Raw genomic sequence first — 24,337 nt, forward strand, 5'->3', positions numbered from 1 at the left:
AGAAAGAGAGAGGGAAAGAGAGAGGGAAAGAGACAGAGAGAGAGATGGGGAGAGGAGGGGCCTTCATTGCAGAAGCAGCCAAGGAGCTCATCCTGGCATGGCACATTCTGGGCAGCGGAGAGCCCGTCACAGGTGACCCAATTTGAGACTTGGCTCACCGTGCAGCCGCGTTGATGCCCCGCCTCTCTCTGTTGGGCCACCCGCTGACCCGCTTTCCCTCTGCCGATGCTGCTGCCTACTGTGTCCCATTGTGGGCCCTCCGGACGGGAGCCCCTAAAAGATCGCAGCCTTCTTTCACGGGGGGGGGGGGGGGCACGCCAGGTGCAAAACCCGAGCGACAGGGGAAATTGCGTGTGGAAATCGGCAGGCTCGAAGCCCGCTCTTTGCCAGGGCAGCTGGGCACGATGAAGAGGAGTGGGCAAAGAGCAGAGTCCTCCTGCTGGACTGTCACTGCCCCCCTACCCATTTGATACTAAGTCGGGAATCTACTCCCAGTCCCCTCCACCTCCTGCTTTTCACTTAAACCCAAATCTTCGCGCTTCGCGGGATGCCGAAATTTCCAGCAAATTTCCGCTTCCAACGAAACAGCCATCCTTGCAATTTCGGTTTGGCCGAATCTAAACCAGAAACAACACCCACCCACATATTTATTTATTTATTTATTTATTTATTTAGATTTCTAAACCGCCCCCTCTCCCAAAAAGGGACTCGGGGACTGACATACACAATCCTGCCCTTCCACGCACACTCAAAACATGAAAAATAATCTTCTTTCTCTCCCCACCCCCAAAAAACTCCCCACATAATCCACCGCCCCTGTTAAGACAGGGCTCGGGTGCAAATTCAGGGAAACCATACCAAAATGCTACATTTGAGGACCAGGACGGTCGGGGAAGCTCCGGTTTGCCGTCCAGCCTCCGGGCTGAGCAGGAGGTGAGGATGCCTGCATGAAGCCGGCCGCCGGAGTGAGCCCCATTCATATCGCCAACTACCTGAATTTGAATACTTTCCAGACAGCGATCATTTCGGCTCGATCGCCGTTCGGCCAAACGGACAATGGAGATTTGTTACTTCCCAGGCCGGCGGCATGGCACACAAAAGGGGGCAGGGGAGGCAGGAACAGGGGCTCGGCAGAAAGGAAATTGCGGTCGAGGGGGGGGCAAACTGTTCATTCCTCCATGGGTGAGACACACGGGCTGAAAGGCAGGGCGATCGGCCACAGCTAAGGGGATCGAGGGGTATACGGCGACCCCACTGTCCAGAAGGACCATCGCCAACATCCGACGTCCTTCGGAGTGGGGTGCAGCGTAGAGAGGGTTAAAGGAACCCAACGTCCAAGCTAGGGAACCGTCCCAGCTGCCCAATCTCTGCTCCCGACGTTGCTTACGGTTGCTGTGACGGGCGGGTGGGAGGGGAGAGAAATCTCCCAGCCGTGCAGCGGAAGCCAACTCTGGAAAAACCCGGGGAGGACAATTTTCGTGAGATCTCCTTGCATTGCAAGGAAACCCCCAACTCTGCTTTTTCATTGGACGAGCTTGCCGATCAGAAAGGCCGGCAGTTCGGCGGTTCGAATCCCTAGCGCCGGGTAACGGAGTGAGCTCCCGTGACTTGTCCCAGCTCCTGCCAACCAAGCAGTTCGAAAGCACGTCAAAAACGCAAGTAGACAAATAGGAACCACCTTTGGTGGGAAGGGAACAGCGTTCCGTGCGCCTTCGGCGTTGAGTCACGCCGGCCACATGACCACAGAGGCATCTTCGGACAGCGCTGGCTCTTCGGCTTTGAAACGGAGATGAGCAGTGCCCCCTAGAGTCGGGAACAACTAGCACAGATATCATTTTCTGTCCAACCAGCCAGTACCCACCATGGAAACTCTGCACTCCGGACTTCAGGCCACTTTCCCCCCCCCCTCCTCAAATCAAGTTGACGTAGTAAGAAAGATTCCTTAAAATGTTGACTTGACTTGGATTCTCCTTCAAAGAAGATGACCTCTAGACAGTGGCCCTCACTTGAATCTCGATGTGGCTCTCATCTCTTTTGAAGAGAGTGGAGTCCAGGGATCGCTTTTGACCCTTGGGACTGCCAGAGACGTCATTTGGCTTTAAGGACGTCACGGCAAACTCTCATTCGGGGATAAGGGAGCTCTACTTTCTAGGGGTTACTTTCAGTTCTTGCATCGGGGACGTTAGATGGGAGATGGGACCATTTGGAGATGTCCCTCTTTTCTTAAAGACAGAAGTCCTGGAGAAGTTCCTCGGTCCTAAAGACAAAAGTCCTCAGAGGGAAGACTTACCCAGAAGTCACCTCCAAACTTCACAGGTGTGATGAAGTCTACCTTGGCTTTGGGCCTTTTCTAAGGAAGGCAAGGGAGAAAATTCACTCCCCTCTTTCCCCAGCACTATACTTGGTGGCCAAGAGAGGAGATGGCCTCTGGTTGGGACTCCCACATCAAGCCTCCAGTCAACTAAGCCCAACATCATGATTAGGTTGGATCATCTTGGACTAAAAGTGAAGAGAAGGACCAGGAGAGACATGATAGCAGTCTTCCAAGATTTGAGGGGCTGCCACAGAGAGGAAGGGGTCATGCTATTGTCCAAAGCACCCGAAGGCCAGACAAGGAACAATGGATGGAAACTGACCAAGGAGAGATTCAACCTAAAAATAAGGAGGAATTTCCTGACAGGGAGAACAAGCAACCCATGGAGCAGAAGTTGCCTTCAGAAGTTGTGGGAGCTTCATCCCTGGAGGCTTCCAAGAAGAGACCAGACTGCTGTCAGAAGTGGTGTTGGGTCTCCACGCCCTGATCCAACTGAACAAGCTTTTGGACAGCTTCATAAATCCTTTCTGACGGGACAACCAACAGAGAAGATGAAGCTGTCCTTGAAGGAAACGTCTAACTATCGGAGGACTTCCTAGGTCCAAAAACTGCCCTTCATGTGCCCCTGTCACTTCTAACCATCATCTTCTCCTTCATCTACCTTGTTTCCCCCGAAAATAAGACCTCCCCAGATAATAAGCCCAGTCAGGCTTTCAAGCGCGTGCGCTAAAATAAACCCTCCCCTGAAAATAAGCCCTCCCTGAAAATATCGCAAGACAGCAGCAGCCATGAGGTGACCACGCTCGCCGCCTCCTGCACCTCAAAAATAAGACACACACCCCCTCAAAAATAAGACCAAACACTTATTTCGGGGGTCAAAAGAAAATAAGACCCTGTCTTATTTTTGGGGAAACATGGTAGGAGGCCTCCTCCTTCCGGATGGACGTTCGTACGGCGTCTCCTTAATCTGAGACGACAAAATGGATCCCAGCACCGAGGTGACAAGCCCGACATTCGCCTGAGAGAGCTACCAGGAGACCTGGGCTTCCAATCGTTAGAGTCTTCATTGTCGCTGCCACCGCTGCCACCCTCAAGCAGAGCTTCTGCAAAGATTTCCATTGTGCCGCCGTTGGCTTCCCCCCTTTTCCGTTCAGTGAATATTAAGGTCAATTAGGCATCATGTAAGGCGCAAGACAGCAGATTAGGCGCCCCCAATGCTCAGGACCGGGCCAAGCTTGTCTATCACTCTGACCTAGATTCCAGGAAAGAACCCGTTTTTATGTGCTTTTGCTGGACACTCAAACGCGGCCACGGCGCCATCTTTGCTCCCCGCCGCCGGCTCTCTCTCGGGCAAAATAACTGACATTTCTCGGAGCCGAAAGGACGCGTCCTCCGCACGGGAGTTCTGGGGGCACGTAGGAAACGTTCCGGGTTCAAATCCAGACCCGCCCTCCTCAAAACGAGAACTTTGGGGCCCCAGGATTCCCGCTCAGCTCAGTTCTCGGCCAAGCTGGCTGGCTGTGCATTCTGGGTAGTGAGGTCCCTCAGGAAGGGAAGGGCAGGCGTCCTCAACCCAGCGGGAGAAACGAGCAAATGTTTGCTGTAGAGGGGGGAAGGTCAGATGGAGGTCTCTTCCCTTGGTGGTGGATGCTCGCCCTTGCCAGACAATTGGCAAAGCAAGAGCATCCAAACGGTTCTCACCCGGCCTTCACAAAAGCCAGAAACAGACTCCCCGCAAAGAAACACCCCTCCCCTTTTTATTTACACATTGGGAATTCACTGCCTTCACCAGGCAAGAGTCCTGCGAGGAGTTTAACTGAAACAATAGTCCTTATCAGCTCGTTAGGATAAATGCAAGGCCAGGAGGCTGCAAATTAACTCAATTCAAACAGAGAACTAGACAGACCTCAGTTCTGGCAAGGCAGTCTTTGTCACACAAAACACTAAGAGCAAAATGCTCAGAAATACGAACTGTTGTCTCCTACGACCACCACTCCTCTTTCCTCCTATTTATTCCCCAGCCAGGGAGGGACCATTCAGCGTCCACCTGTGCTTTGCTTCCCGAGTCGACTCCTTGTCCTCCGTTGTTCACCTCTCCTATCTGCTCTGCGTATAGGCGCATCTGGAACAGGCCCCAGATGTCCCTCCTCACTCCTCTCTGACTCCAAAGGCAGCGGCCTCTCCGGTGGCTGGGAAATGTCGGACGGCCCTAGCTCTATCCCTGCGTCCGATGCTGAGCATCCATCAGAGCCTTCCTCAGGATCCAGAAGTTCCTCCCCAACCTCCTCATCATCCCAAGTCTGCTGCCAGCTTCCCTCTGCAGCTGGAGGGCCACAACACAACCCTCAAATTTCAAATGCCAAGTTCTAGACAATATCCTGGCATTTTTAAAAGCAGGGCTAACAAACTACCATCGAAAGGAATCCTAAGCTATGTTATGAAGACAGGGATAGTCAGATCTGGCTACTTCTAGTCTTTGTAAATAACCACAATCCTTACCCAACACAAGACTTCGCAGGAGGCCGAGCTGCCACTCTCTACAACCCTCTTCTTTCCAGGCCTAGCTAGGGACACTCATGGCAGTGAAACCTTTGTTATATTCACAACTAGTTGATAATCCGGGTATTTATTTATCCCAACCCTGAGCACCGCCGCTATTTCTAATGTTGGGGTTTCCCCCCTTACCAGAGGGAGCCCCCCCTGTGGAGTACTGTGACGCCGTTACCACGGCAACTCAGCGCTGTGGAGTTGCCGTGGTAACGGCGTCACAGTATTCCACAGCGCTGTACAGCAGAAGCCATTTTACGGCAGAACGGTAGAAGCCATTTTAAGGCACAACAGGCTGTATCTTAACAGAACACACACACTTGAGGGGTGTTAGTATATGGTTGAAATTGCTCAAGGCATTCCAGAGTTATGCTGGAACCCGCGCGCACAGATACACCGCCAGTTATGTATCGATAGATAGATTTCAGATTTACGGTACTAACAGCTGTGCTTTCTTGCAGAATGACTCCCAAGACGCCTGTAAAGATGTTCAGTTGGATCTTGGCTGCTCAAAGAATAACTCGGAAGGAAGCCACAGATTTGGGATGGACCTGCATCTTGGCGGCACTGGCTAGGGAAGGACAAGTCCCCAAAAGGCTACCCAAAAAACGAGGCATGTTGGAATATTTGCAAACCAAGGAAAACTGGGTTCTTTCCACTGTGCTTCACTGAATAAACCAAGGAAACAGGAGAGTGATTGCGAGGGACTACCCTCCCTTTTTATATTCTGGCTTCTCAACACATTTCTCTTCTGTTTTTGGGACTGAAGGAGAAGTCCTCTCACGAGGAGAGCTTTTTCCCCAAAGAGGATACAGTGCTGTGGCGACGATACCAAAGCTACCTCAAGAGGTTAGTCCTCTTGGTTAAAGTACGGATGTAGGAGATGGAGGTCTGACTTGACAGGACAGGATGTCCTTCGCGGCCTTCAAGCAAGCAACCAAACCATCAAACGGGCCAAGCCTACATCGCAACTGAAGTATGGGAAGCTACCTGAGAAACTTAGTCCTGGCCGTCTTTTGGAATATTCTCTGCGTTCGCTCCCGTTCAGATCTGAGGGCACGCTCTGACCTCCCTGGGATAGAAGCAGCGGTGTTACTACCGGTTCGGCCAGCGTCGGAAATGTGAACCTGCCCCACGCGCATGTCAGCGGTGTCCGAAAACACGGCAGTTCGTTCGGGCGCAGTCGACACATGCGTGCGACGTCAAAAACGCAGCGATATAGGATGGGATCGCGCCCAGGCAGGTCGCCACTACTGGTTCACGGGAAGCAGTCCGAACCGGTGAATACCATCTCTGAATAAGGTAAAAGTTCCCCTCGCACATCTGTGCTAGTCGTTCCCGAGTCTAGGGGACGGTGCTCATCTCCGTTCCAAAGCCGAAGAGCCAGCGCTGTCCGAAGACGTCTCCGTGGTCATGTGGCCGGCATGACTCAATGCCGAAGGTGCAGGGAACGCTGTTCCCTTCCCGGCCAAAGGTGGTTCCCATTTTTCTACTTGCGTTGCTTTCGAACTGCTAGGTTGGCGAAAGCTGGGACAAGTCACGGGAGCTCATTCCGTTACGCGGCGCTGGGGATTCGAACCGCCAAAGTGCCAACCTTTCTGACCCTTCTTCCTCGCGAGTGGTGGCGATATCCTTGAAATTCCCAAATTTTAAAAATACACACGTTCCCAGGACAGAGAGCTGAACTACAGGCAGTCCTTGGCTTATAGCAGTTCGGTTAGTGACCGACTGAAGTTACAACAGCCCTGGGACAAAAAAGGGGGACTTAGAAACCGTTTCTCACACTTACAACCGCTGCAAGCATCCATCCCCCCCCCCCCCCTAAAGTCACCCGATTTGCATTCGGATGCTTGGCAACAGACTCGGCAGAGTCCCAGGGTGACGGGATCCCCTTCGCCGACCTTCCGATGAGCAAAGCCCATGGGGAAGCCTGACTCACTTAACGACCGTGCTGCTAACATAACAGCAGCTGTGATTCACTTAACGACAATGGCAAGTCGTGTTTTTTTTTAAAGCCGTATAAAATGGGGCGAAACTCACTTAACCGATTTTTAATCTTAGCAGCCTAAATTCTGGGCTCTGTTGCTGGTCGTAGGGCGAGGACTACCAGTCACAGTGCAAACTCCCTCACTTTTAGCACAACCGCCGTTAATTTAATGCATTTGATTGAGGCTCTTCCTGACTCCAAACAAAGCCCATAGATGAAAGGATGAGTTGCTAGGGTAGGAAGGGGAAAAAATAGGGCTGGGTCCTTCTTTTTTCTTTCTTTTTTAAACAACAATTACCACTGTTATTTGTGGGAGCTCCATCCCTGGAAGCTTTCAAGAAGAGACTCAATAGCCATCTGTCAGAAATGGTGTAGGGTCTCCTGTTTAAGCAGGGGGTAGGACTAGATGACCTACAAGGTCCCTTTGATTTATTCCGTCCTGTCCTGTATTCTATCCCGTTCTGTTCTATTCCTTTTGTAATCTATTTTATCCTACTCTGCTCTATTCTATTCCCTGTTCTGTTCCTTTTGTAATCTATTTTATTCTACTCTACTCTACTCTATTCCCTGTTCTATTCCTTTTGTAATTATTTTATTCTACTCTATTCTATTCCCTGTTCTGTTCTATTCCTTTTGTAATCTATTTTATTCTACTCTAATCTATTCCCTGTTCTGTTCTATTCCTTTTGTAATCTATTTTATTCTACTCTACTCTAATCTATTCCCTGTTCTGTTCTATTCCTTTTGTAATCTATTTTATTCTACTCTACTCTATTCTATTCCCTGTTCTGTTCTATTCCTTTTGTAATCTATTTTACAATACAATACAATACAATACAATAATACAATACAATAGTAGAGTTGGAAGGGACCTTGGAGGTCCTCTAGTCCAACCCCGCCTAGGCAGGAAACCCTATACCGTTTCAGGCAAATGGCTATCCAACATCTTCTTAAAGACTTTATTCTTAAACAACATCTTCTTAAAGATTTTATTCTACTCTACTCTATTCTATTCCCTGTTCTGTTCTATTCCTTTTGTAATTATTTTATTCTACTCTAATCTATTCCCTGTTCTGTTCTATTCCTTTTGTAATCTATTTTATTCTACTCTAATCTATTCCCTGTTCTGTTCTATTCCTTTTGTAATCTATTTTATTCTACTCTAATCTATTCCCTGTTCTGTTCTATTCCTTTTGTAATCTATTTTATTCTACTCTAATCTATTCCCTGTTCTGTTCTATTCCTTTTGTAATCTATTTTATTCTACTCTAATCTATTCCCTGTTCTGTTCTATTCCTTTTGTAATCTATTTTATTCTACTCTACTCTATTCTATTCCCTGTTCTGTTCTATTCCTTTTGTAATCTATTTTACAATACAATACAATACAATACAATAATACAATACAATAGTAGAGTTGGAAGGGACCTTGGAGGTCCTCTAGTCCAACCCCGCCTAGGCAGGAAACCCTATACCGTTTCAGGCAAATGGCTATCCAACATCTTCTTAAAGACTTTATTCTTAAACAACATCTTCTTAAAGATTTTATTCTACTCTACTCTATTCTATTCCCTGTTCTGTTCTATTCCTTTTGTAATCTATTTTATTCTACTCTACTCTATTCTATTCCCTGTTCTGTTCTATTCCTTTTGTAATCTATTTTATTCTACTCTACTCTATTCTATTCCTGTAATCTATTTTATTCTGTAAACTGTTCTCCTTTTCTTTCTTCTCTCCTTCCTTTCCCCTTCCTTTTCTGGTTTCTGATTTAAACAGGTAGCCCCTGGGCTTACGGGGCCTTCCTGAACATTTTTGTAGGGCAATAACCGCACACATAAAAATTGGCCAACCGAGCGCATAGCACAGCTCAGAGAAAATCACCGCGCCCGGGATCTCTACAACAAACGCATACCAAGATATCCAATAAACGAACGCCCAGAGGGAGCATTTAGAGTGGGTCCCAAAAACCCTTCTATATTGTGCCCTCTTTCAAATGCAGGCACCTTTGAAAGAAAACCTGAAAACTGAGAAATCACTAATAAGATTGGGAGGAGGGGGGAAATCCCCTCGTAAGGAAAGCGTTTAAACGCAACAAAGGAGATATTATCAGCGGTGGTTGTTTTATTCGTTCTGTCTTGGGACCGTTTCCGAGTAAAGGGTGTAAGAATTCTAGCTGTATAAAACCGGCTGTTTGTATGTATGTAAGTCCCAGCATAACTCTGGAACGCCTCAAGCAACTCCAACCAAACTTGGTACACAGATGACTTACTCCCCGGAGACAAATACTGCGGGGGTAAAACACCCCTAACACCCCTCGGTGTTTGTGTCTGCCTGTGTCTGTGTCCCTGTGCGTGTGTGTTCCAGCATAACTCTGGAACGCCTGGGCCGCTCAAATGAAAAGGAATGAATTATATCTACAGTGTCAAATCACGGTACTTTCGACAGGGATAGTGGGCATTTTGGATTCAAGTTTATGTGTGTGTTCCAGCATTACTTGGCACCATAGATATAATTCATTCCTTTTCCAGTCTAATACAGGATGAGCATAAATAAAAATCCGGGCAGCACCGGGTTATCAGCTAGTAATAAATATGCATTGGTGCGTCATCAGTCTGCTCCTCGCAAAATCTCATAGGAGTCCCTCTCCAACAACTGGAGGAGGAGGAAAAATTGTGAAGTGGTTTTCAAAGGGACACCCCAAAGAGACACGCTACCCTCCATGAAAAATTCCTTCTGTGCTTGGGAGACACATTATGCGCCGAGCGAACATTATTTTACCACTGTCGGCGCATCATGGCTCCCTGTGCATTTGCCAAGACTGTTCAACTGGGCAGTGCCCATGCGGAATGGGCATAAGGGATAGTTGGCATTCTACCGGGTCGGACCGGATCGAATGAACCGGTCGCAGAAATGACGGGTGGCCTCTGCCCACCCCTCGCCTGGCTCTATGGCATCCCATTTAGGCCCTTTTTCTGCCAAAAGCGCATGCACGGAGGTGGAGCTGCATACACACATGCGTACGCATGTAGGAAGGCAAGGGTATATACCACCCCTGGTTGGCACTCTCCAAACCAGGGTTTCAAGGAGTTTGTTCCATTATCCAGGGTTGAAGATAGCTGACAAGTCACCAAAAGCTACAGTAAGGTGAAGGTTCCCCTCGCACATATGTGCAAATTGTTCCTGATTCTAGGGGACGCTGCTCATCTCCATTTCAAAGCCCAAGAGCCAGCGCGGTCCGAAGACGTCTCCATGGTCATGTGGCCGGCATGACTCAATGCCGAAGGCGCACGGAACGCTGTTCCCTTCCCACCAAAGGTGGCCCCTATTTTTCTACTTGCATTTTTAATGTGTTTTGAACTGCTAGGTTGGCAGAAGCTGGGACGAGTCACGGGAGCTCACTCCGTTACATGGCGCTAGGGATTCGAGCCACCGACCTTAGCCGCTGAGCCACCGAGTCTCGTTGCAAAGCTACGGCAGCGATCAGCTTTCCGGAGAGGCGGAATGGCAAGGCTATGATCCCCCAAGCTGGCGCGGTGGCAAACCAAGGAGGGGTTCAAAGCTCACCCACAACTGGCCGAGATGACCAACGAGATGGCCGCGTCCGGCTTACCGCAAGCCAGGAGCGACGCAAGCGGAGTACGTCCAGGCTGAGCGAAGAGAGCTTACGCGGCTTACGATAGCTTCAGCGAACATTCAACGCTGTCGGTGAGTTTGGTTCCTCCGGAGAAACCACCGATCGTTGACTGTACCTTGAGGTTTATCACGGTCCTCGGGGGGAAAAAACGACTCGGGGCAATGCCATCCACCGGCCGGGTGGCGAGACGTTGCGGGAAAACTCAGGAAAAGACTTCTAATGTCCGCGGAGATTCTCGGCCATCCAGGTCGAGGTTCTTTTTTTTTTCAAGAAGCAACTGGACTTTCTGGTTTTTCTTCAAAGACGTTTCGCTCCTCATCCAAGAAGCTTCTCCGGCTCGGACTTGGATGGCGGTGGGGTTTCCTGGCCGACGTTTCATGACCCAACTAAGTAACGTCATCAGTGTTAGAGGGAGTGAGATTGAGATGAAGAGGACTGTAGGGTCCTTGGAGGGTCTCTGAGGTGGCTTCTTTTCTTGCAGATGTTTCATGACCCAACTAAGTAACCTCATCAGTGTTAGAGGGAGTGGATTGGGATGAAGAGGAGGAGGAGGACTGTGGGATCCTTGGTGGTCTCTGAGCTTGTTTTCTTGCAGTCGTTTCATGACCCAATTAGGTAACATCTTCAGTGCTAGTACTACTAGACTACTAGATTAGCACTGATGTTGCCTAGTTAAGGTAATGAAACATCTGCAAGAAAATAAGCAAACTCAGAGAGCTCCAAGGACCTCATAGTCCTCCTCTTCCTCCCCCTCCACCCAAACCCCCTCCCCTCCTAGCACTGATGATTTTCCCTAGTTGGGTCATGAAACGTCTGCAAAGAAACAACCAGAAGAAACTTTCTTCTTCTTCTTCTTCTTCTTCTTCTTCTTCTTCTTCTTCTTCTTCTTCTTCTTCTTCTTCTTCTTCTTCTTCTTCTCCTCCTCCTCCTCCTCCTCCTCCTCCTCCTCCTCCTCCTCCTTTCTTTTTCTTCTTCTCCTTCTCCTTATTCTTTTTCCTCCTCCTCCTCCTCCTCCTCCTCCTCCTCCTCCTCCTCCTCCTCCTCCTCCTCCTCCTCCTCCTCCTCCATGCCCACTCCCTTCTATCACTGATAATGTTACCTAGTTTGGCTAATGAAACGTCTGCAAGAAAAGAACCAAGCTCAGAGACCACCAAGGACTCAGTCCTGCTCCTCCTCCTCTTCCTCAAACCCAACTCCCTTCTAGCACTGATGCTGTTCCCTAGTTGGGTCATGAAACATCTACAAGAAAACAAATCAGCTCAGAGAGCACCACGTACTCCCAGTTCTCCTCCTCCTCCCTCATTCCCTTCTAACACTGATGATGTTATACAATACAATGGGTTGGAAGGGACCTTGGAGGTCTTCTAGTCCAACCCCCAAGCTCAGAGAGTACCAGGGACTCTCTGATTTCTCGTTTTCCTTTGAAGGCATTTCGCCTTCTCATCCAAGAAGCTCTTTTTTTTTTGTATAAAAGTTTTCATTTTTATTTTTAGACCAACAAAACAAAACAGGAAACATAAAACCACCATCAATAACATATGCATGTAGCGTGTCGTTTGGTTACAAGCATTTGTGCATCCCTGCTTTCCATTGGATATATACATAGAATCATCGATGGTCCATCAAGTATACATAGGTACGTTGTTATCATTATAGTTAGGGGAAGGATGTTCAGCTTACGATGGCTATGCCTTCATTTTAAACAAATATCCCAGAGATTAGATTCATGTATATGTATACCAACATTCCACTGCGTCATTATTAGTCTATTTAGTAATAATGCGTCTTTTTAAGTATCACATTCGATTGTTCTTGCCATATGAAAAAAATTCTCCAACATTTATAGTCCTTGCAGGACTATGAGGTCCTTGGTGGTCTCTGAGCTGGCTTGTTTTATTTCAGGTGTTTCATGACCCAGCTAGGTTATTTCATCAGTGTTGGAAGGGAGTAGACTTTGAGGAGGAGGAGGAGGAGGAGGAGGAGGAGGAGGAGGAGGAGGAGGAGGAGAACTGTGGGGTCCTTGGTGCTTTTTGACCTTGCCTGTTTTATTTCAGGTGTTTCATGACCCAGCTAGGTTACTTCATCAGTGTTGGAAGGAGTGGACTTTATGGAGGAGGAGGAGGAGGAGGAGGAGGAGGAGGAGGAGGAGGAGGAGGAGGAGGAGGAGGAGGAGAACTGTGGGGTCCTTGGTGCTTTTTGACCTTGCCTGTTTTATTTCAGGTGTTTCATGACCCAGCTAGGTTACTTCATCAGTGTTGGAAGGGAGTAGACTTTGTGGAGGAGGAGGAGGAGGAGGAGGAGGAGGAGGAGGAGGAGGAGGAGGAGGAGGAGGAGGAGGAGGAGGAGGAAGACGACGACAACTGTGGGGTCCTTGATGCTCTCTGAGCTTGCCTGGTTTTTTGCAGATGTTTCATGACCCAACTAGGTAACATCATCAGGGCTAGAAGGGGATGGGATTGGGGGGAGGAGAGGGGGGAAGAGGAGGAGGAGGAGGAGGACTGTGGGGTCCTTGGTACTCTCTGAGTTTGCTTGTTTTCTTGCAGGCGTTTCAATACCTTAACTAGGCAACATTAGTGCTAATCTACTAGTCTACTATAGTGCTAGCATTGATGATGTTACCTAATTGGGTCATGAAACGTCTGCAAGAAAACAAGCTCAGAGACCACCAAGGACCCCACAGTCCTCCTCGTCCTCCAAATCCACTCCCTCTAACACTGATGAGGTTACTTAGTTGGGTCATGAAACTGGAGAACGACTGGAGAATGGAAAGATTTACATTCCTTGCAGACAGGAATATATACCTATTTCCCTGGCTCTACTGATAAGGAGGCGAGCCTGTGGCTTAGTGGTTAAGACTTCTGCCTAAGATATAATACAGCCCGGGTTCAAATCCCAGTAAGGGTATGGCTAGCTGATGAGAGCTAATTAGCTCGAAATAGATCTATCCTAGTCTCCCTTTATTTATTTATCAGTACAAATACAACATATATGTGTGTGTGTGTGTGTGTGTGTGTGTGTGTGTGTGTGTGTGTGTTACAACCCCTAGTATGCCCAGTAAGGGTATGGCTAGCTGATGAGAGCTAATTAGCTCGAAATAGATCTATACTAGTCTCCCTTTATTTATTTATCAGTACAAATACAACACAAATATAAAAAGGCAACATTAAAAATAAAAATATGGTTTTCTGCCTGCATGGTCTTCTCTGATGAGCCGAAGGACAGAAAGAGGGAGTAGTGACCTTCCTCCCATATTTAGGCATACCAGGGGTTGTAACACAAATACATATACATATACATATACATATACATATACATATACATATACATATACACACACACACACACACACACACACACACACACACACACACATATATATATATATATGTTGTAATTGTACTGATAAATAAATAAAGGGAGACTAGGATAGATCTATTTCGAGCTAATTAGCTCTCATCAGCTAGCCATACCCTTACTGGGCATACCAGGGGTTGTAACACACACACACACACACACACACATATATATATGTTGTAATTGTACTGATAAATAAATAAAGGGAGACTAGGATAGATCTATTTCGAGCTAATTAGCTCTCATCAGCTAGCCATACCCTTACTGGGATTAGAACCCGGGCTGTATATATCTTAGGCAGGAGTCTTAACCACTAAGCCACTAACCACTAATTTGTAACACAAATACATATATATATGTATATGTATATGTATACGTATATGCATATGTATATATAATGTTGTATTTGTGCTGATAAATAAATATATATATAGGAATAGAGATACTGTATGTAGGGATATAAATCCTCCCATTCCCCAACACCATCCAGTCAGAGCCGAAGAAGCTTCTTGGATGAGAAGCGAAACGTCTTCCAAGAAAAACCAAGAAACTCCAGTTGCCTCTTTTGGGGGGCTGGGGGGGGGGAAGCACCTTTGGGTCCCCCAAAAACCTGAACCCGCGTACCGTCGCTTCTCTACAAGGGCTTCGAACCCAACGCCAGAGTCGTCCCGAGAGGAGCCCTCCCTCAAAATCATGGCTGCACTCAACATTCATTGCTGTCGGTGGGTTTCAGGATCGGTCAGCCCTCTGGCTAATGAATGCAAACTGCACATCAAACAGCACCGAGACGGAGGGAGGACCCACCACTGTTATCCAGGACCTTAGTAAGGCCGCACCTAGAGTACTGCATCTGTGGTGGAGGGTTTCCTGCCTAAGCAGGGGGTTGGACTAGAAGACCTCCAAGGTCCCTCCCAACTCTGTTTTTAGAATAGAATAGAATAGAATAGAATAGCCAGCCCAAAAAGCCAATGCAATCCTAAGATGCATTAAGAGAGGGATACGATCAGGATCAAGGGAGGTACTAATGCCACTCTATGAAGCCTTAGTAAGGCCACACCTAGAGTACAACATGCAGTTTTGGCCCCCACACTATAAAAGAGAGGTTGAGACTCTAGAAAGAGTGCAGAGAAGAGCAACCAGGATGATGAGGGGACTGGAGGCTAAAACATATAAAGAACAGTTATAGAAACCGAGCATGGCTAGTCTAGGGAAGAGAAGGACCAGGGGAGACAGGAGAGCATCTTCCAATATTTGAGGGGCTGCCACAGAGAGGAGGGGGTCAAGCTATTTCCCAAGGCACCTAAAGACCAGGCAAGGAATAATGGATGGAAACTGACCAAGGAGAGATTCAACCTGGAAATAAGGAGGAATTTTCTGACAGGGAGAACAATCAACCCATGGAACAGAAGTTGTGGGAGCTTCATCCCTGGAGGCTTTCAAGAAGAGACTGGACTGCCCTCTGTCAGGTGTAGGATCTCCCGCTTGGGCAGGGGGTTGGACTAGATGACCTACAAGGCCCCTTCCAACTCTGGCATTCGATATTTAAAGGAAGAGAAGTTGCCTTCAGAAGTTGTGGGAGCTTCATCCCTGGAGGCTTTCAAGAAGAGACTGGGCTGCCATTGGTCAGAAATTGTGTAGCGTCTCCTGCTTGGGCAAAGGGGGTTGGACTAGATGACCTAGAAGGTCCCTTCCAACTCTGTTAATCTCCTCCGTAAGGTCCCTGGCCTTGACAAATGCAAACACCCAGACAAACACACACACAGTATGGATGGTTCTCGACGTACGACCACCGTTGACCTAATGTTTTGGTTCTTATGCGGGACGTTTGATAAGGGAGTTTTGCCCCGCTTTACGACCTCTCTGGCCACCGTTGTTACGTGAATGGTGGCCATTGTCAGATTGGAATCACGTAGTTATGGCTTTGCTTGTCGGAAGGACGCAAAAGGTGACTCACAGCCAGTCTTAAGTCAAGGATTAGAGTAGAGGCCGTAGGCAGAGGCAGTCCTCAACTTATGACCACAGTTGAGCTCAACATTTCTCTTGTTAAGTGAGGCATTGGTGAAAGGAGTTCTGCCCTGTTTTACGGCCTTTCTCACCATGGTTGTTAAGTGAACCACCGCAGGTGTTAAAATTAGTCACCAGGTTGTTAAGCGAACCTAGCTTTCGCCGTTGGACTTTGCTTGTTGGAAGGGTCGCAAAAGGGGGACCACGTGACCTAGGGGCCACGGTGACCATCATAAATACGAGTCCCTTGCCAAGCGTCTGAATTTCGATCACATGGCCACGGGGATGATGCCAACGGGTCGTAACTGTGAAAAGGCAACTTCTGTTCCATGGGTTGATTGTTCTCACTGTCAGAAAATTCTTCCTTATTTCCAGGTTGAATCTCTCCTTGGTCAGTTTCCATCCATTATTCCTTCTCTGGCCTTCGGGTGCTTTGGGGAATAGCTTGGCCCCCTCCTCTCTGGGGCAGCCCCTCAAACATTGGAAGGCTGCTCTCCTGTCTCCCCTGGTCCTTCTCTTCCCTAGACTAGCCAGGCCCAGTTCCTGCAACCGCTCATCGTATGTTTTAGCCTCCAGGCCTTTGATCACCTTGGATAGATTCAGTTTAACAGAGTTGGAAGGGGCCTTGTAGGTCATCTATTCCAACCCCCTGCCCAAGCTGGAGACCTTGCACCATTTCTGACAGAGGGCAGTCCAGTCTCTTCTTGAAAGCCTCCAGGGATGAAGCTCCCACAACCTCTGAAGGCAACTTCTGTTCCGTGGGTTGATTGTTCTCACCGTCAGGAAATTCCTCCTTATTTCTTGGTTGAATCAATCAATCAGAATAGAGTTGGAAGGGACGTTGGAGGTCATCTATTCCAACCCCCTGCCCAAGCTGGAGACCTTGCACCATTCCCGACAGAGGGCAGTCCAGTCTCTTCTTGAAAGCCTCCAGGGATGAAGCTCCCACAACGTCTGAAGGCAACTTCTGTTCCATGGGTTGATTGTTCTCCCTGTCAGGAAATTCCTCCTTATTTCCAGTTTGAATCTCTCCTTGGTCAGTTTCCATCCATTATTCCTTGTCTGGCCTTCGAGTGCTTTGGAAAATAGCCTGACCCCCTCCTCTCTGTGGCAGCCCCTCAAATATTGGAAGGCTGCTCTCCTGTCTCCCCTGCTCCTTCTCTTCCCTAGACCAGTCCCTGCAGCCGTTCGTCGTGTGTTTGAGCCTCCAGTCCCCTCATCATCCTGGTTGCTCTTCTCTGCACTCTTTCTAGAGTCTCAACCTCTTTTTTATAGTGCGGTGACCAAAACTGGATGCAGGACTCTTAAGGTGTGGCCTTACTAAGGCTTTATGGAGCCTTAAGCCTTTATAGATAGTTAAGGATGGAGAAACCCGGAGAAGGTAAGATTTTGGACTGAAGCAATGTCTTCAGGAAGGTGCAAATCTCAGCTCGCTCTCGCTAACATCTGGATGGCAAGCAAGGAGCGACACTTGAGAGCCCGCTCCCCCCAAAATTCTAGGGGATTTGGGGGTAAATCATAATGAGGTCATTCCCTGCCAATCAACAGAGACCTGGACGGCTGCGACCCACCACTTGTTTAACGGACCCGTGCCCCTCCTGGCTGGTACTGGCAGCCTGGGAGGTGACACGAGGCTGGCTCCTGGGCCTGGTGAGCGCATCACTGGGTGAGGGATACTTACCAACCGCCTTGAAAGAGGCGGTGGTGAGACCCTTGCTCAAGAGGCCTTCGCTCGACCCAATGGAGCTAGCTAACTATCGTCCAGTCTCCAACCTCCCCTTCGTGGCGAAGGTTGTTGAGAATGTGGTGGCGCAGCAGCTCCCGCGACACCTAGACGAATCCGATTATCTAGACCCACGCCAGTCCGGCTTCCGACCCGGGCACAGCACCGAGACAGCCTTGGTCGCATTGGTCGATGATCTCTGGAGGGCCAGAGATAGGGGTTGCTCCTCTATCCTGGTCCTATTAGACCTCTCGGCGGCTTTTGATACCATCGACCATGGTATCCTATTGCGCCGGTTGGAGGGGATGGGAGTCGGAGGCACCGTTTTGCGGTGGTTCGGCTCCTACCTCTCCGACCGGAAGCAATGTGTGTTGACAGGGGGACAGAGGTCGTCCCTGAGGCCACTCACTTGTGGGGTGCCACAGGGGTCGGTCCTCTCGCCTCTCCTGTTCAACGCATATGTGAAGCCGCTGGGTGAGATCATCCGTGGTTTTGGGGTTGAGTACCATCTCTACGCTGATGATACTCAGCTGTATATTTCAACCCCAAACCACCCCAACGAGGCTGTCGAAGTGATGTCCCGGTGTTTGGAGGCCGTCGGGGTCTGGATGGGGGACAACAGACTCAAACTCAACCCCTCCAAGACCGAGTGGCTGTGGTTGCCGGCACCACGGTTCAGCCAGCTGACTCCATCGCTGGCCATAGGGGGCGAACAGTTGTCCCCTGTGGAGCGGGCGCGCAATTTGGGTGTCCTCCTTGATGCCCGGCTGTCAATGGAGGACCATGTGGCAGCCGTGGCAAGGGGGGCATTCCACCAGGTTCGCCTGGTGCGCCAATTGCGCCCCCTACTGGACCGGAGTGCCTTGCGCACGGTCACTCATGCGCTGGTGACGTCTCGCCTGGACTACTGCAACGCCCTCTACATGGGGCTTCCCTTGGGACGCGTCCGGAGACTGCAGCTAGTTCAGAACGCAGCCGCGCGGGTTATTATGGGAAGTACCCGTTACTCCCATGTAACACCTCTCCTGCGCGAGCTGCACTGGCTACCTGTAGCCTTTCGGGTGCATTTCAAGGTATTGATCACCATCTTTAAAGCGCTCCATGGCGGAGGACCTAGTTATCTGCAGGATCGCATCCTACCACACACGTCCCTGCGGCCAATTCGCTCTCACAGGGAGGGACTCCTCCTGGTGCCGTCCACCAGGCAATGCCAGCGGGCGACACCTAGGAGTAGATCCTTCTCTGTGATGGGCCCAACCCTCTGGAATGACCTCCCCCCCGACATTAGAACCACTACTGACCTCCGCTCCTTCCGACAGAAACTGAAGACACACCTGTTCCGACTGGCTGGTTTGGCATAATTTACAACGTCTACCCCCCCCTGGCATATACTTTTTACTGGCTTTTAGAGGGATAGTGTATAAATTGTATGATATTTTAAATTTTATATTGTTTATTTATTAGCTGTACAGTTTTGGTCTATTTTATCCTCCTCCTATGCATACATGTATTTTATTTGGTGTTTTTTAATACGGACTGTACACCGCCCCGAGTCCCTTTCGGGAGAGGGGGCGGTATATAAGTGCTAATAATAAATAAATAAATAAAACCTTGAAAGAAACCCTAAACCTTGATTTGACTCTTAGGGAAGAAGCAACTGAAATCTGTAGATTCTGGATACTGCCCTCTAGTGGAGAATCATGATTGGACTATGGTAAGGTAAAGAAGGGGGGGGGGCGTATTTGCAGACAGGTTTTGGGGTGCAAAGGATCTTCGTTTAAGGTCCCAGCGGGAGGACGGGCCTCACTTCCATTGCACAACAATAAAGGCAGTCCCCGACTTACGGCGGTTTGTTTAGTGACCATCCCAGGCTACAACAGCGCTGAAAAATGTGACTTGCGACCGTTTTTCACACCTACGACCGTCGCGGCATTCCCCCCGCCCCCCCCACGGTGGAACGCTCGAAAGTCGGAGCTCGGCAACTGCTTCATGTGTATGACAGTTGCAGGCGTCCACCTTTTTCGGTTGTTAAGCGAAGCCAAGGTCCACTTAACAACCGCGTTTCTAACTTATCAGTTGCAGGGACTCGCTTAACAACGGGGAGGCAAGGAAAGACGTACAACGGGGACAAAAGTCTGGGGAGCAAATGGAGTCGCTGAGCAATAGAAATGTTGGCCTCAATGGCGGTTGTAAGTTGAGGATTATCTGCAGATGGGTGGGCGGGGGCAGGGGACAGAGAAGACACCTCCTCCCGCCAAAAAAAAACCCCATTTTAGAGAGAGAAAGTTGGACTTACTGCCAGCGTTCAAGAGAAGGACGGAAGGAGGGGCGTCCATCTGCTCAACATCTGCAGCTGGGAAGAGAGAAAAAGAAGAAAAAAGACTTGAGATGCATTTGCCGGAGGAGGGGGGAAAGTTAAGATCTTTTGCTGAAGCACCTTGAGATGCTTGCAAGATGCATACGTGCCGACGTGATTCAAAAACCGGTCAGGAGACTGGCCAAATGGAGATGCCAGAACCTGCCCCATCGTCCTGGGCCACAGAATGGCCACCAAGGATCCCGAAGCGGCACTACAAACCGGGCAGGCTCAGCCTGCAAAGTTGACACCAACTTTACACCGGCACAAGTCCGGTCCAGTTGCCAACTTCACACCGGCACAAGTCCGGTCCAGTTGCCAACTTCACACCAGAAGAAGTCCAGTCCAGTTGCCAACTTTACACGGGCATAAGTCTGGTCCAGTTGCCAACTTTACACTGGCACAAGTCCGGTCCAGTTGCCAACTTTACACCAGAACAAGTCCAGTTGCCAACTTTACACCAGAACAAGTCCGGTCCAGTTGCCAACTTTACACCAGAACAAGTCCAGTCCAGTTGCCAACTTTACACGGGCACAAGTGCGGTCCAGTTGCCAACTTTACACTGGCACAAGTCGGGTCCAGTTGCTAACTTCACACCAGAACAAGTCCAGTCCAGTTGCCAACTTTACACGGGCACAAGTCCGGTCCAGTTGCCAGCTTCACACCAGAACAAGTCCGGTCCAGTTGCCAACTTCACACCAGAACAAGTCCGGTCCAGTTGCTCCCAAGCACTTGGGTGGGGGAGGCAGACCAGGGGTGAAACTACGAAAATGGGGGGGGCGACGACGAGGGGCGGAGGGAAGAATGGCCTGCCTTGGAAGGGGAGGGTGGGGGAAGGAAAAGAGAAGTTGGGAAGGACATCCCAATCCAAATCTGCTTGACCCGAGGACCAGCTGTTGCTGGCCGGAGCTCCTTGACCTGTGCCCTCTCCTCCGGCCATGATGTGAAGGGGACGGCCAATTGTTGACTGGAGGCATTGTCTCAGCTTTTGAAAGGAATAAATAATTTAGCACCCTGAGCTGATGACCTTTTGGGGGGGGAGAGGGGGGGGAGTAGGGGGTGGCTCTTTGGGGCTGCAATCAAGCCCTGGGGTAGCTTTAAAGGGTCGCCTCCCCCCCCCACACCTTTTATAGCCTAATTGGGTGCCATAACATAAATCAATTATTTCTCCTGTTTTAAGGGACAATGGGTGCCATTCTCCTCCCGGATCCTGCTGCCTTCGGAGCCTTCTGGCTCGGTTCTTTTGAATTTTACAGCTGTATCTCAACCCAAGGAGAAGAAAAGTCCGGCCACCACTGCAAGGTTGGGGGGGCGACGGGGACACACCGCAGGGGTGGGGAAGATTGCCCCCGTCTGACCTTCTCCTGACCCGTGGCTGGCCTTGCCCCTGTTTATCCTCACCGAAATGGGGTGGTGGGAGGGAGGGGGGGGAGAGAGGGTCATCCCCCCCCAGCGCCCCCGCCTCAGAAATGAACTTCGCCTGAACCTGCAGGAGGGAAGTTGACTTTGAAGGCCCCCAGGTGAGACCATGACTTGGCCAACTTCTCAACTCACGGAGAAGAGGCGCCTCACTTCAGCCGGCATCACAAAAGACATCCGAGGACACCTTTCTTCCCTGGGTTGGTAATTCACTTACTTTCCCTAAAGGTAAAGGTTACCCTCGCACATACGTGCTAGTCGTTCCCGACTCTAGGGGGCGGTGCTGATCTCCGTTTCAAAGCCAAAGAGCCAGCGCTGTCCGAAGACGCCTCCGTGATCATGTGGCCGGCGTGACTAAATGCTGAAGGCGCACGGAACGCTGTTCCCTTCCCACCAAAGGGGGTTCCTATTTTTCTACTTGCATTTCGAACTGCTAAGTTGGCAGAAGCTGGGGCGAGTGACGGGAGCTCACACGGCACCAGGGATTCGAACTGCCGATCTTTCCGAATCGACAAGCTCCGCGTCTTAGCCACTGAGCCACCTACGTTCCTGATTAGCCCTTGCTTAACCCCTGGGGTGCGATGGCCACTTCCACTTGGGAGACACACAATGCCGCTCCAGAGGTGTGATTGGGCACAACAAACCAGGTTGACGACAACTAAGCCTAGAATTGAGGTTTAAGCTTAGATCCTGGGCTTGCTGAAGATCAGCACGAAGCAGAGATGGACAAATCTGTCCAGTGGATGGACGGGCTTTCCCTCGCCTCCTGACACTCATCCTGAAATGCAGGTTCTCCTCGACTTACGACCGCAAAGGGGCTCCAAAAAATTATGTTTTTAAGCGAGGCAGAGGTGAAGACAGATGGCCTCGTTAAGGAAATCACTGCAGTGGTTAGTAACACTTTGGTTCAGGGAAGGTGGCTTCCCCATTGCTTGTCAATGACATTGCTTGTCCATTACTTTCTCTACTGGTTCGCAAATGTGAGCCTAAATACCTTGTTTCCCTGAAAATAAGACCTCCCCGGATAATCAGCCCCCATCAAGCTTTTGAGCGCATGCGCTGAAATATGCCCTCCCCTGAAAATAAGGCCTACCCGAAAATATCGCAACACAGCAGCAGCCAGGAGGTGACCACGCTCGCCGCCTCCTGCACCTCAAAAATAGTAAGACACCCCCCCCCCGAAAATAAGGCCAACCGCTTATTTCGGGGGTCAAAACAAAATAAAGCCCTGTCTTATTTTGGGGGGAAACACAGTAGGACAGCATAGAGCCAGGGCAGGGGGGGGGGGGGAACACCCGCGATTTCTACAACCAGTTCCTGCGAACCGGCCTGAACCGGCTGAATCCCGGCATCCCTAGCTGGAAGTATCTGGGAGACACCATCCCGAAGTAGCGTCAGGGCATCAGAGAAGATACGGGGACTGTCCGTTTTGAAGAATGGTGTTTGTCCTTTATGGAGCGAAGAGGAATAAACAAATGGGCAAAGGCAGGGAGGGGGAGGGTCTCGTTTTGTTAAAATGCATCTTCCCAAGAGGGGAGGGGGCAAGTTGGGAAGAAAGCATCTTTACACCTACCGAAGGGCGGGTCATGTTCGGCTGGAGGCTCTGGAGCGAACCCTGAAAGAGAGAAAGAAATTTAATATAAATTCTATTCATTTTCTACGGTTGACATCTGTTAGCGCTTAATAAACCACCATGTTGTCTGGCCAGTTAATTTATTTAATCGAGATTACACTCTTAATCTCCACCCCTTTCCCCCAATCACTGGTAACAAATAAGTCCCATTTTTTATAATATTCTGTGCCTTCTTTCGGTTTTCAATGTGAGTCCATCCGTTTCCGCCCGTATCTTCCTAATTATCTTGGCGTCTTGCGGTGTTCCTTCGTTTTTCCAATATTGTGCGATTATAATCCTTGCTGCTGTTACGACCCATAATATTAAATATGTACTTTGCTTATCGGGTTTTTCTGGTATTATGCCTAATAAAAACAGTTGTTTTTACTACGAAATTTGGAATAATTGGTATGAATGGTTGGAAAATAAGAAAAATAGTTAAGCCGAAAACAATATACACAAATAAACATAGAACTGTATATAAAAGTATGTAAATATGTAAAATATCATAAAAATGGATAGATAAGATGACATAACGACTGTAATATATGGTAAAGAGAGAAAAACATGCATAGATAAGACAATGTAACAATGTACAAACTGTTGATATAACGATTGTAATATATGGTGAAAAGAGAAAAACAATAAAAATTATTAAATAAATAAAAAAAACAGTTGTTTAAAAATCTGCATGTTTTCCTATACTGGTACGCAGTGGCTCAGTGGCTAAGACGCTAAGCTTGTCGATCAGAAAGGTCGGCAGTTCAGCGATTCGAATCCCTAGGGCTGCGTAACGGAGTGAGCTCCCGTGACTTGTCCCAGCTTCTGCCAACCTAGCAGTTCGAAAGCACGTCAAAAATGCAAGTAGAAAAATAGGCACCACCTTTGGTGGGAAAGGAACAGCGTTCCGTGCGCCTTCAGCGTTGAGTCATGTCAGCCACATGACCCCGGAGACGTCTCCGGACAGCGCTCGCTCTTGGGCTTTGAAACAGAGATGAGCAGCGCCCACTAGAGTCGGGAACGCCTAGCACATATGTGTGAGGGGAACCTTGACCTTTATGTTTCCCTATCATCTTTTCTATTTACCGATGTATTTTTGCCCAACATATTTTTTGCTTTAGGACAAGTCCACCACATATGATAAAATGTGCCCGTTTTTTTGCTTACATTTCCAACATCGGCTAGAGGTATTTTTAAACATTTTGGTTAACCTAGCAGATTAGATTTATAGCCTTATTGCTATAAATTCGGACTTGCTTTTTTACGCTGGCATTAAAGGGGGGAGGGGCTTTTGCCCGGCTCATCAAAGGAGACCGTGGGCAAGACATCGGTAGCCTTTCGCGGCACAGAAAGGGTCCCCCCACCACCACCATCCTTTACCTTCCAAA

General features: G+C 49.1%; 1 protein-coding gene across 4 annotated transcripts in view; it reads right to left on the reverse strand.

The window, feature by feature from the left end:
* NR6A1 (nuclear receptor subfamily 6 group A member 1) overlaps nucleotides 1–24,337 on the reverse strand; it is an 82,985-nt gene that overhangs the window by 51,238 nt on the left and 7,410 nt on the right. For all 4 annotated transcript variants that reach the window (XM_081967653.1, XM_081967655.1, XM_081967654.1 and 1 more), the window contains exons 2-3: nucleotides 22,911–22,952; nucleotides 19,859–19,915 (exon numbers count right to left, since the gene is read on the reverse strand). In XM_081967653.1, coding sequence (XP_081823779.1) covers nucleotides 19,859–19,915; nucleotides 22,911–22,952 — 99 coding nt within the window. The remainder of the gene's footprint in view (nucleotides 1–19,858; nucleotides 19,916–22,910; nucleotides 22,953–24,337) is intronic.

Source organism: Natrix helvetica (assembly GCF_964273705.1).
Source record: "Natrix helvetica genome assembly, chromosome: 15".
Lineage (NCBI taxonomy): Eukaryota > Metazoa > Chordata > Lepidosauria > Squamata > Natricidae > Natrix > Natrix helvetica.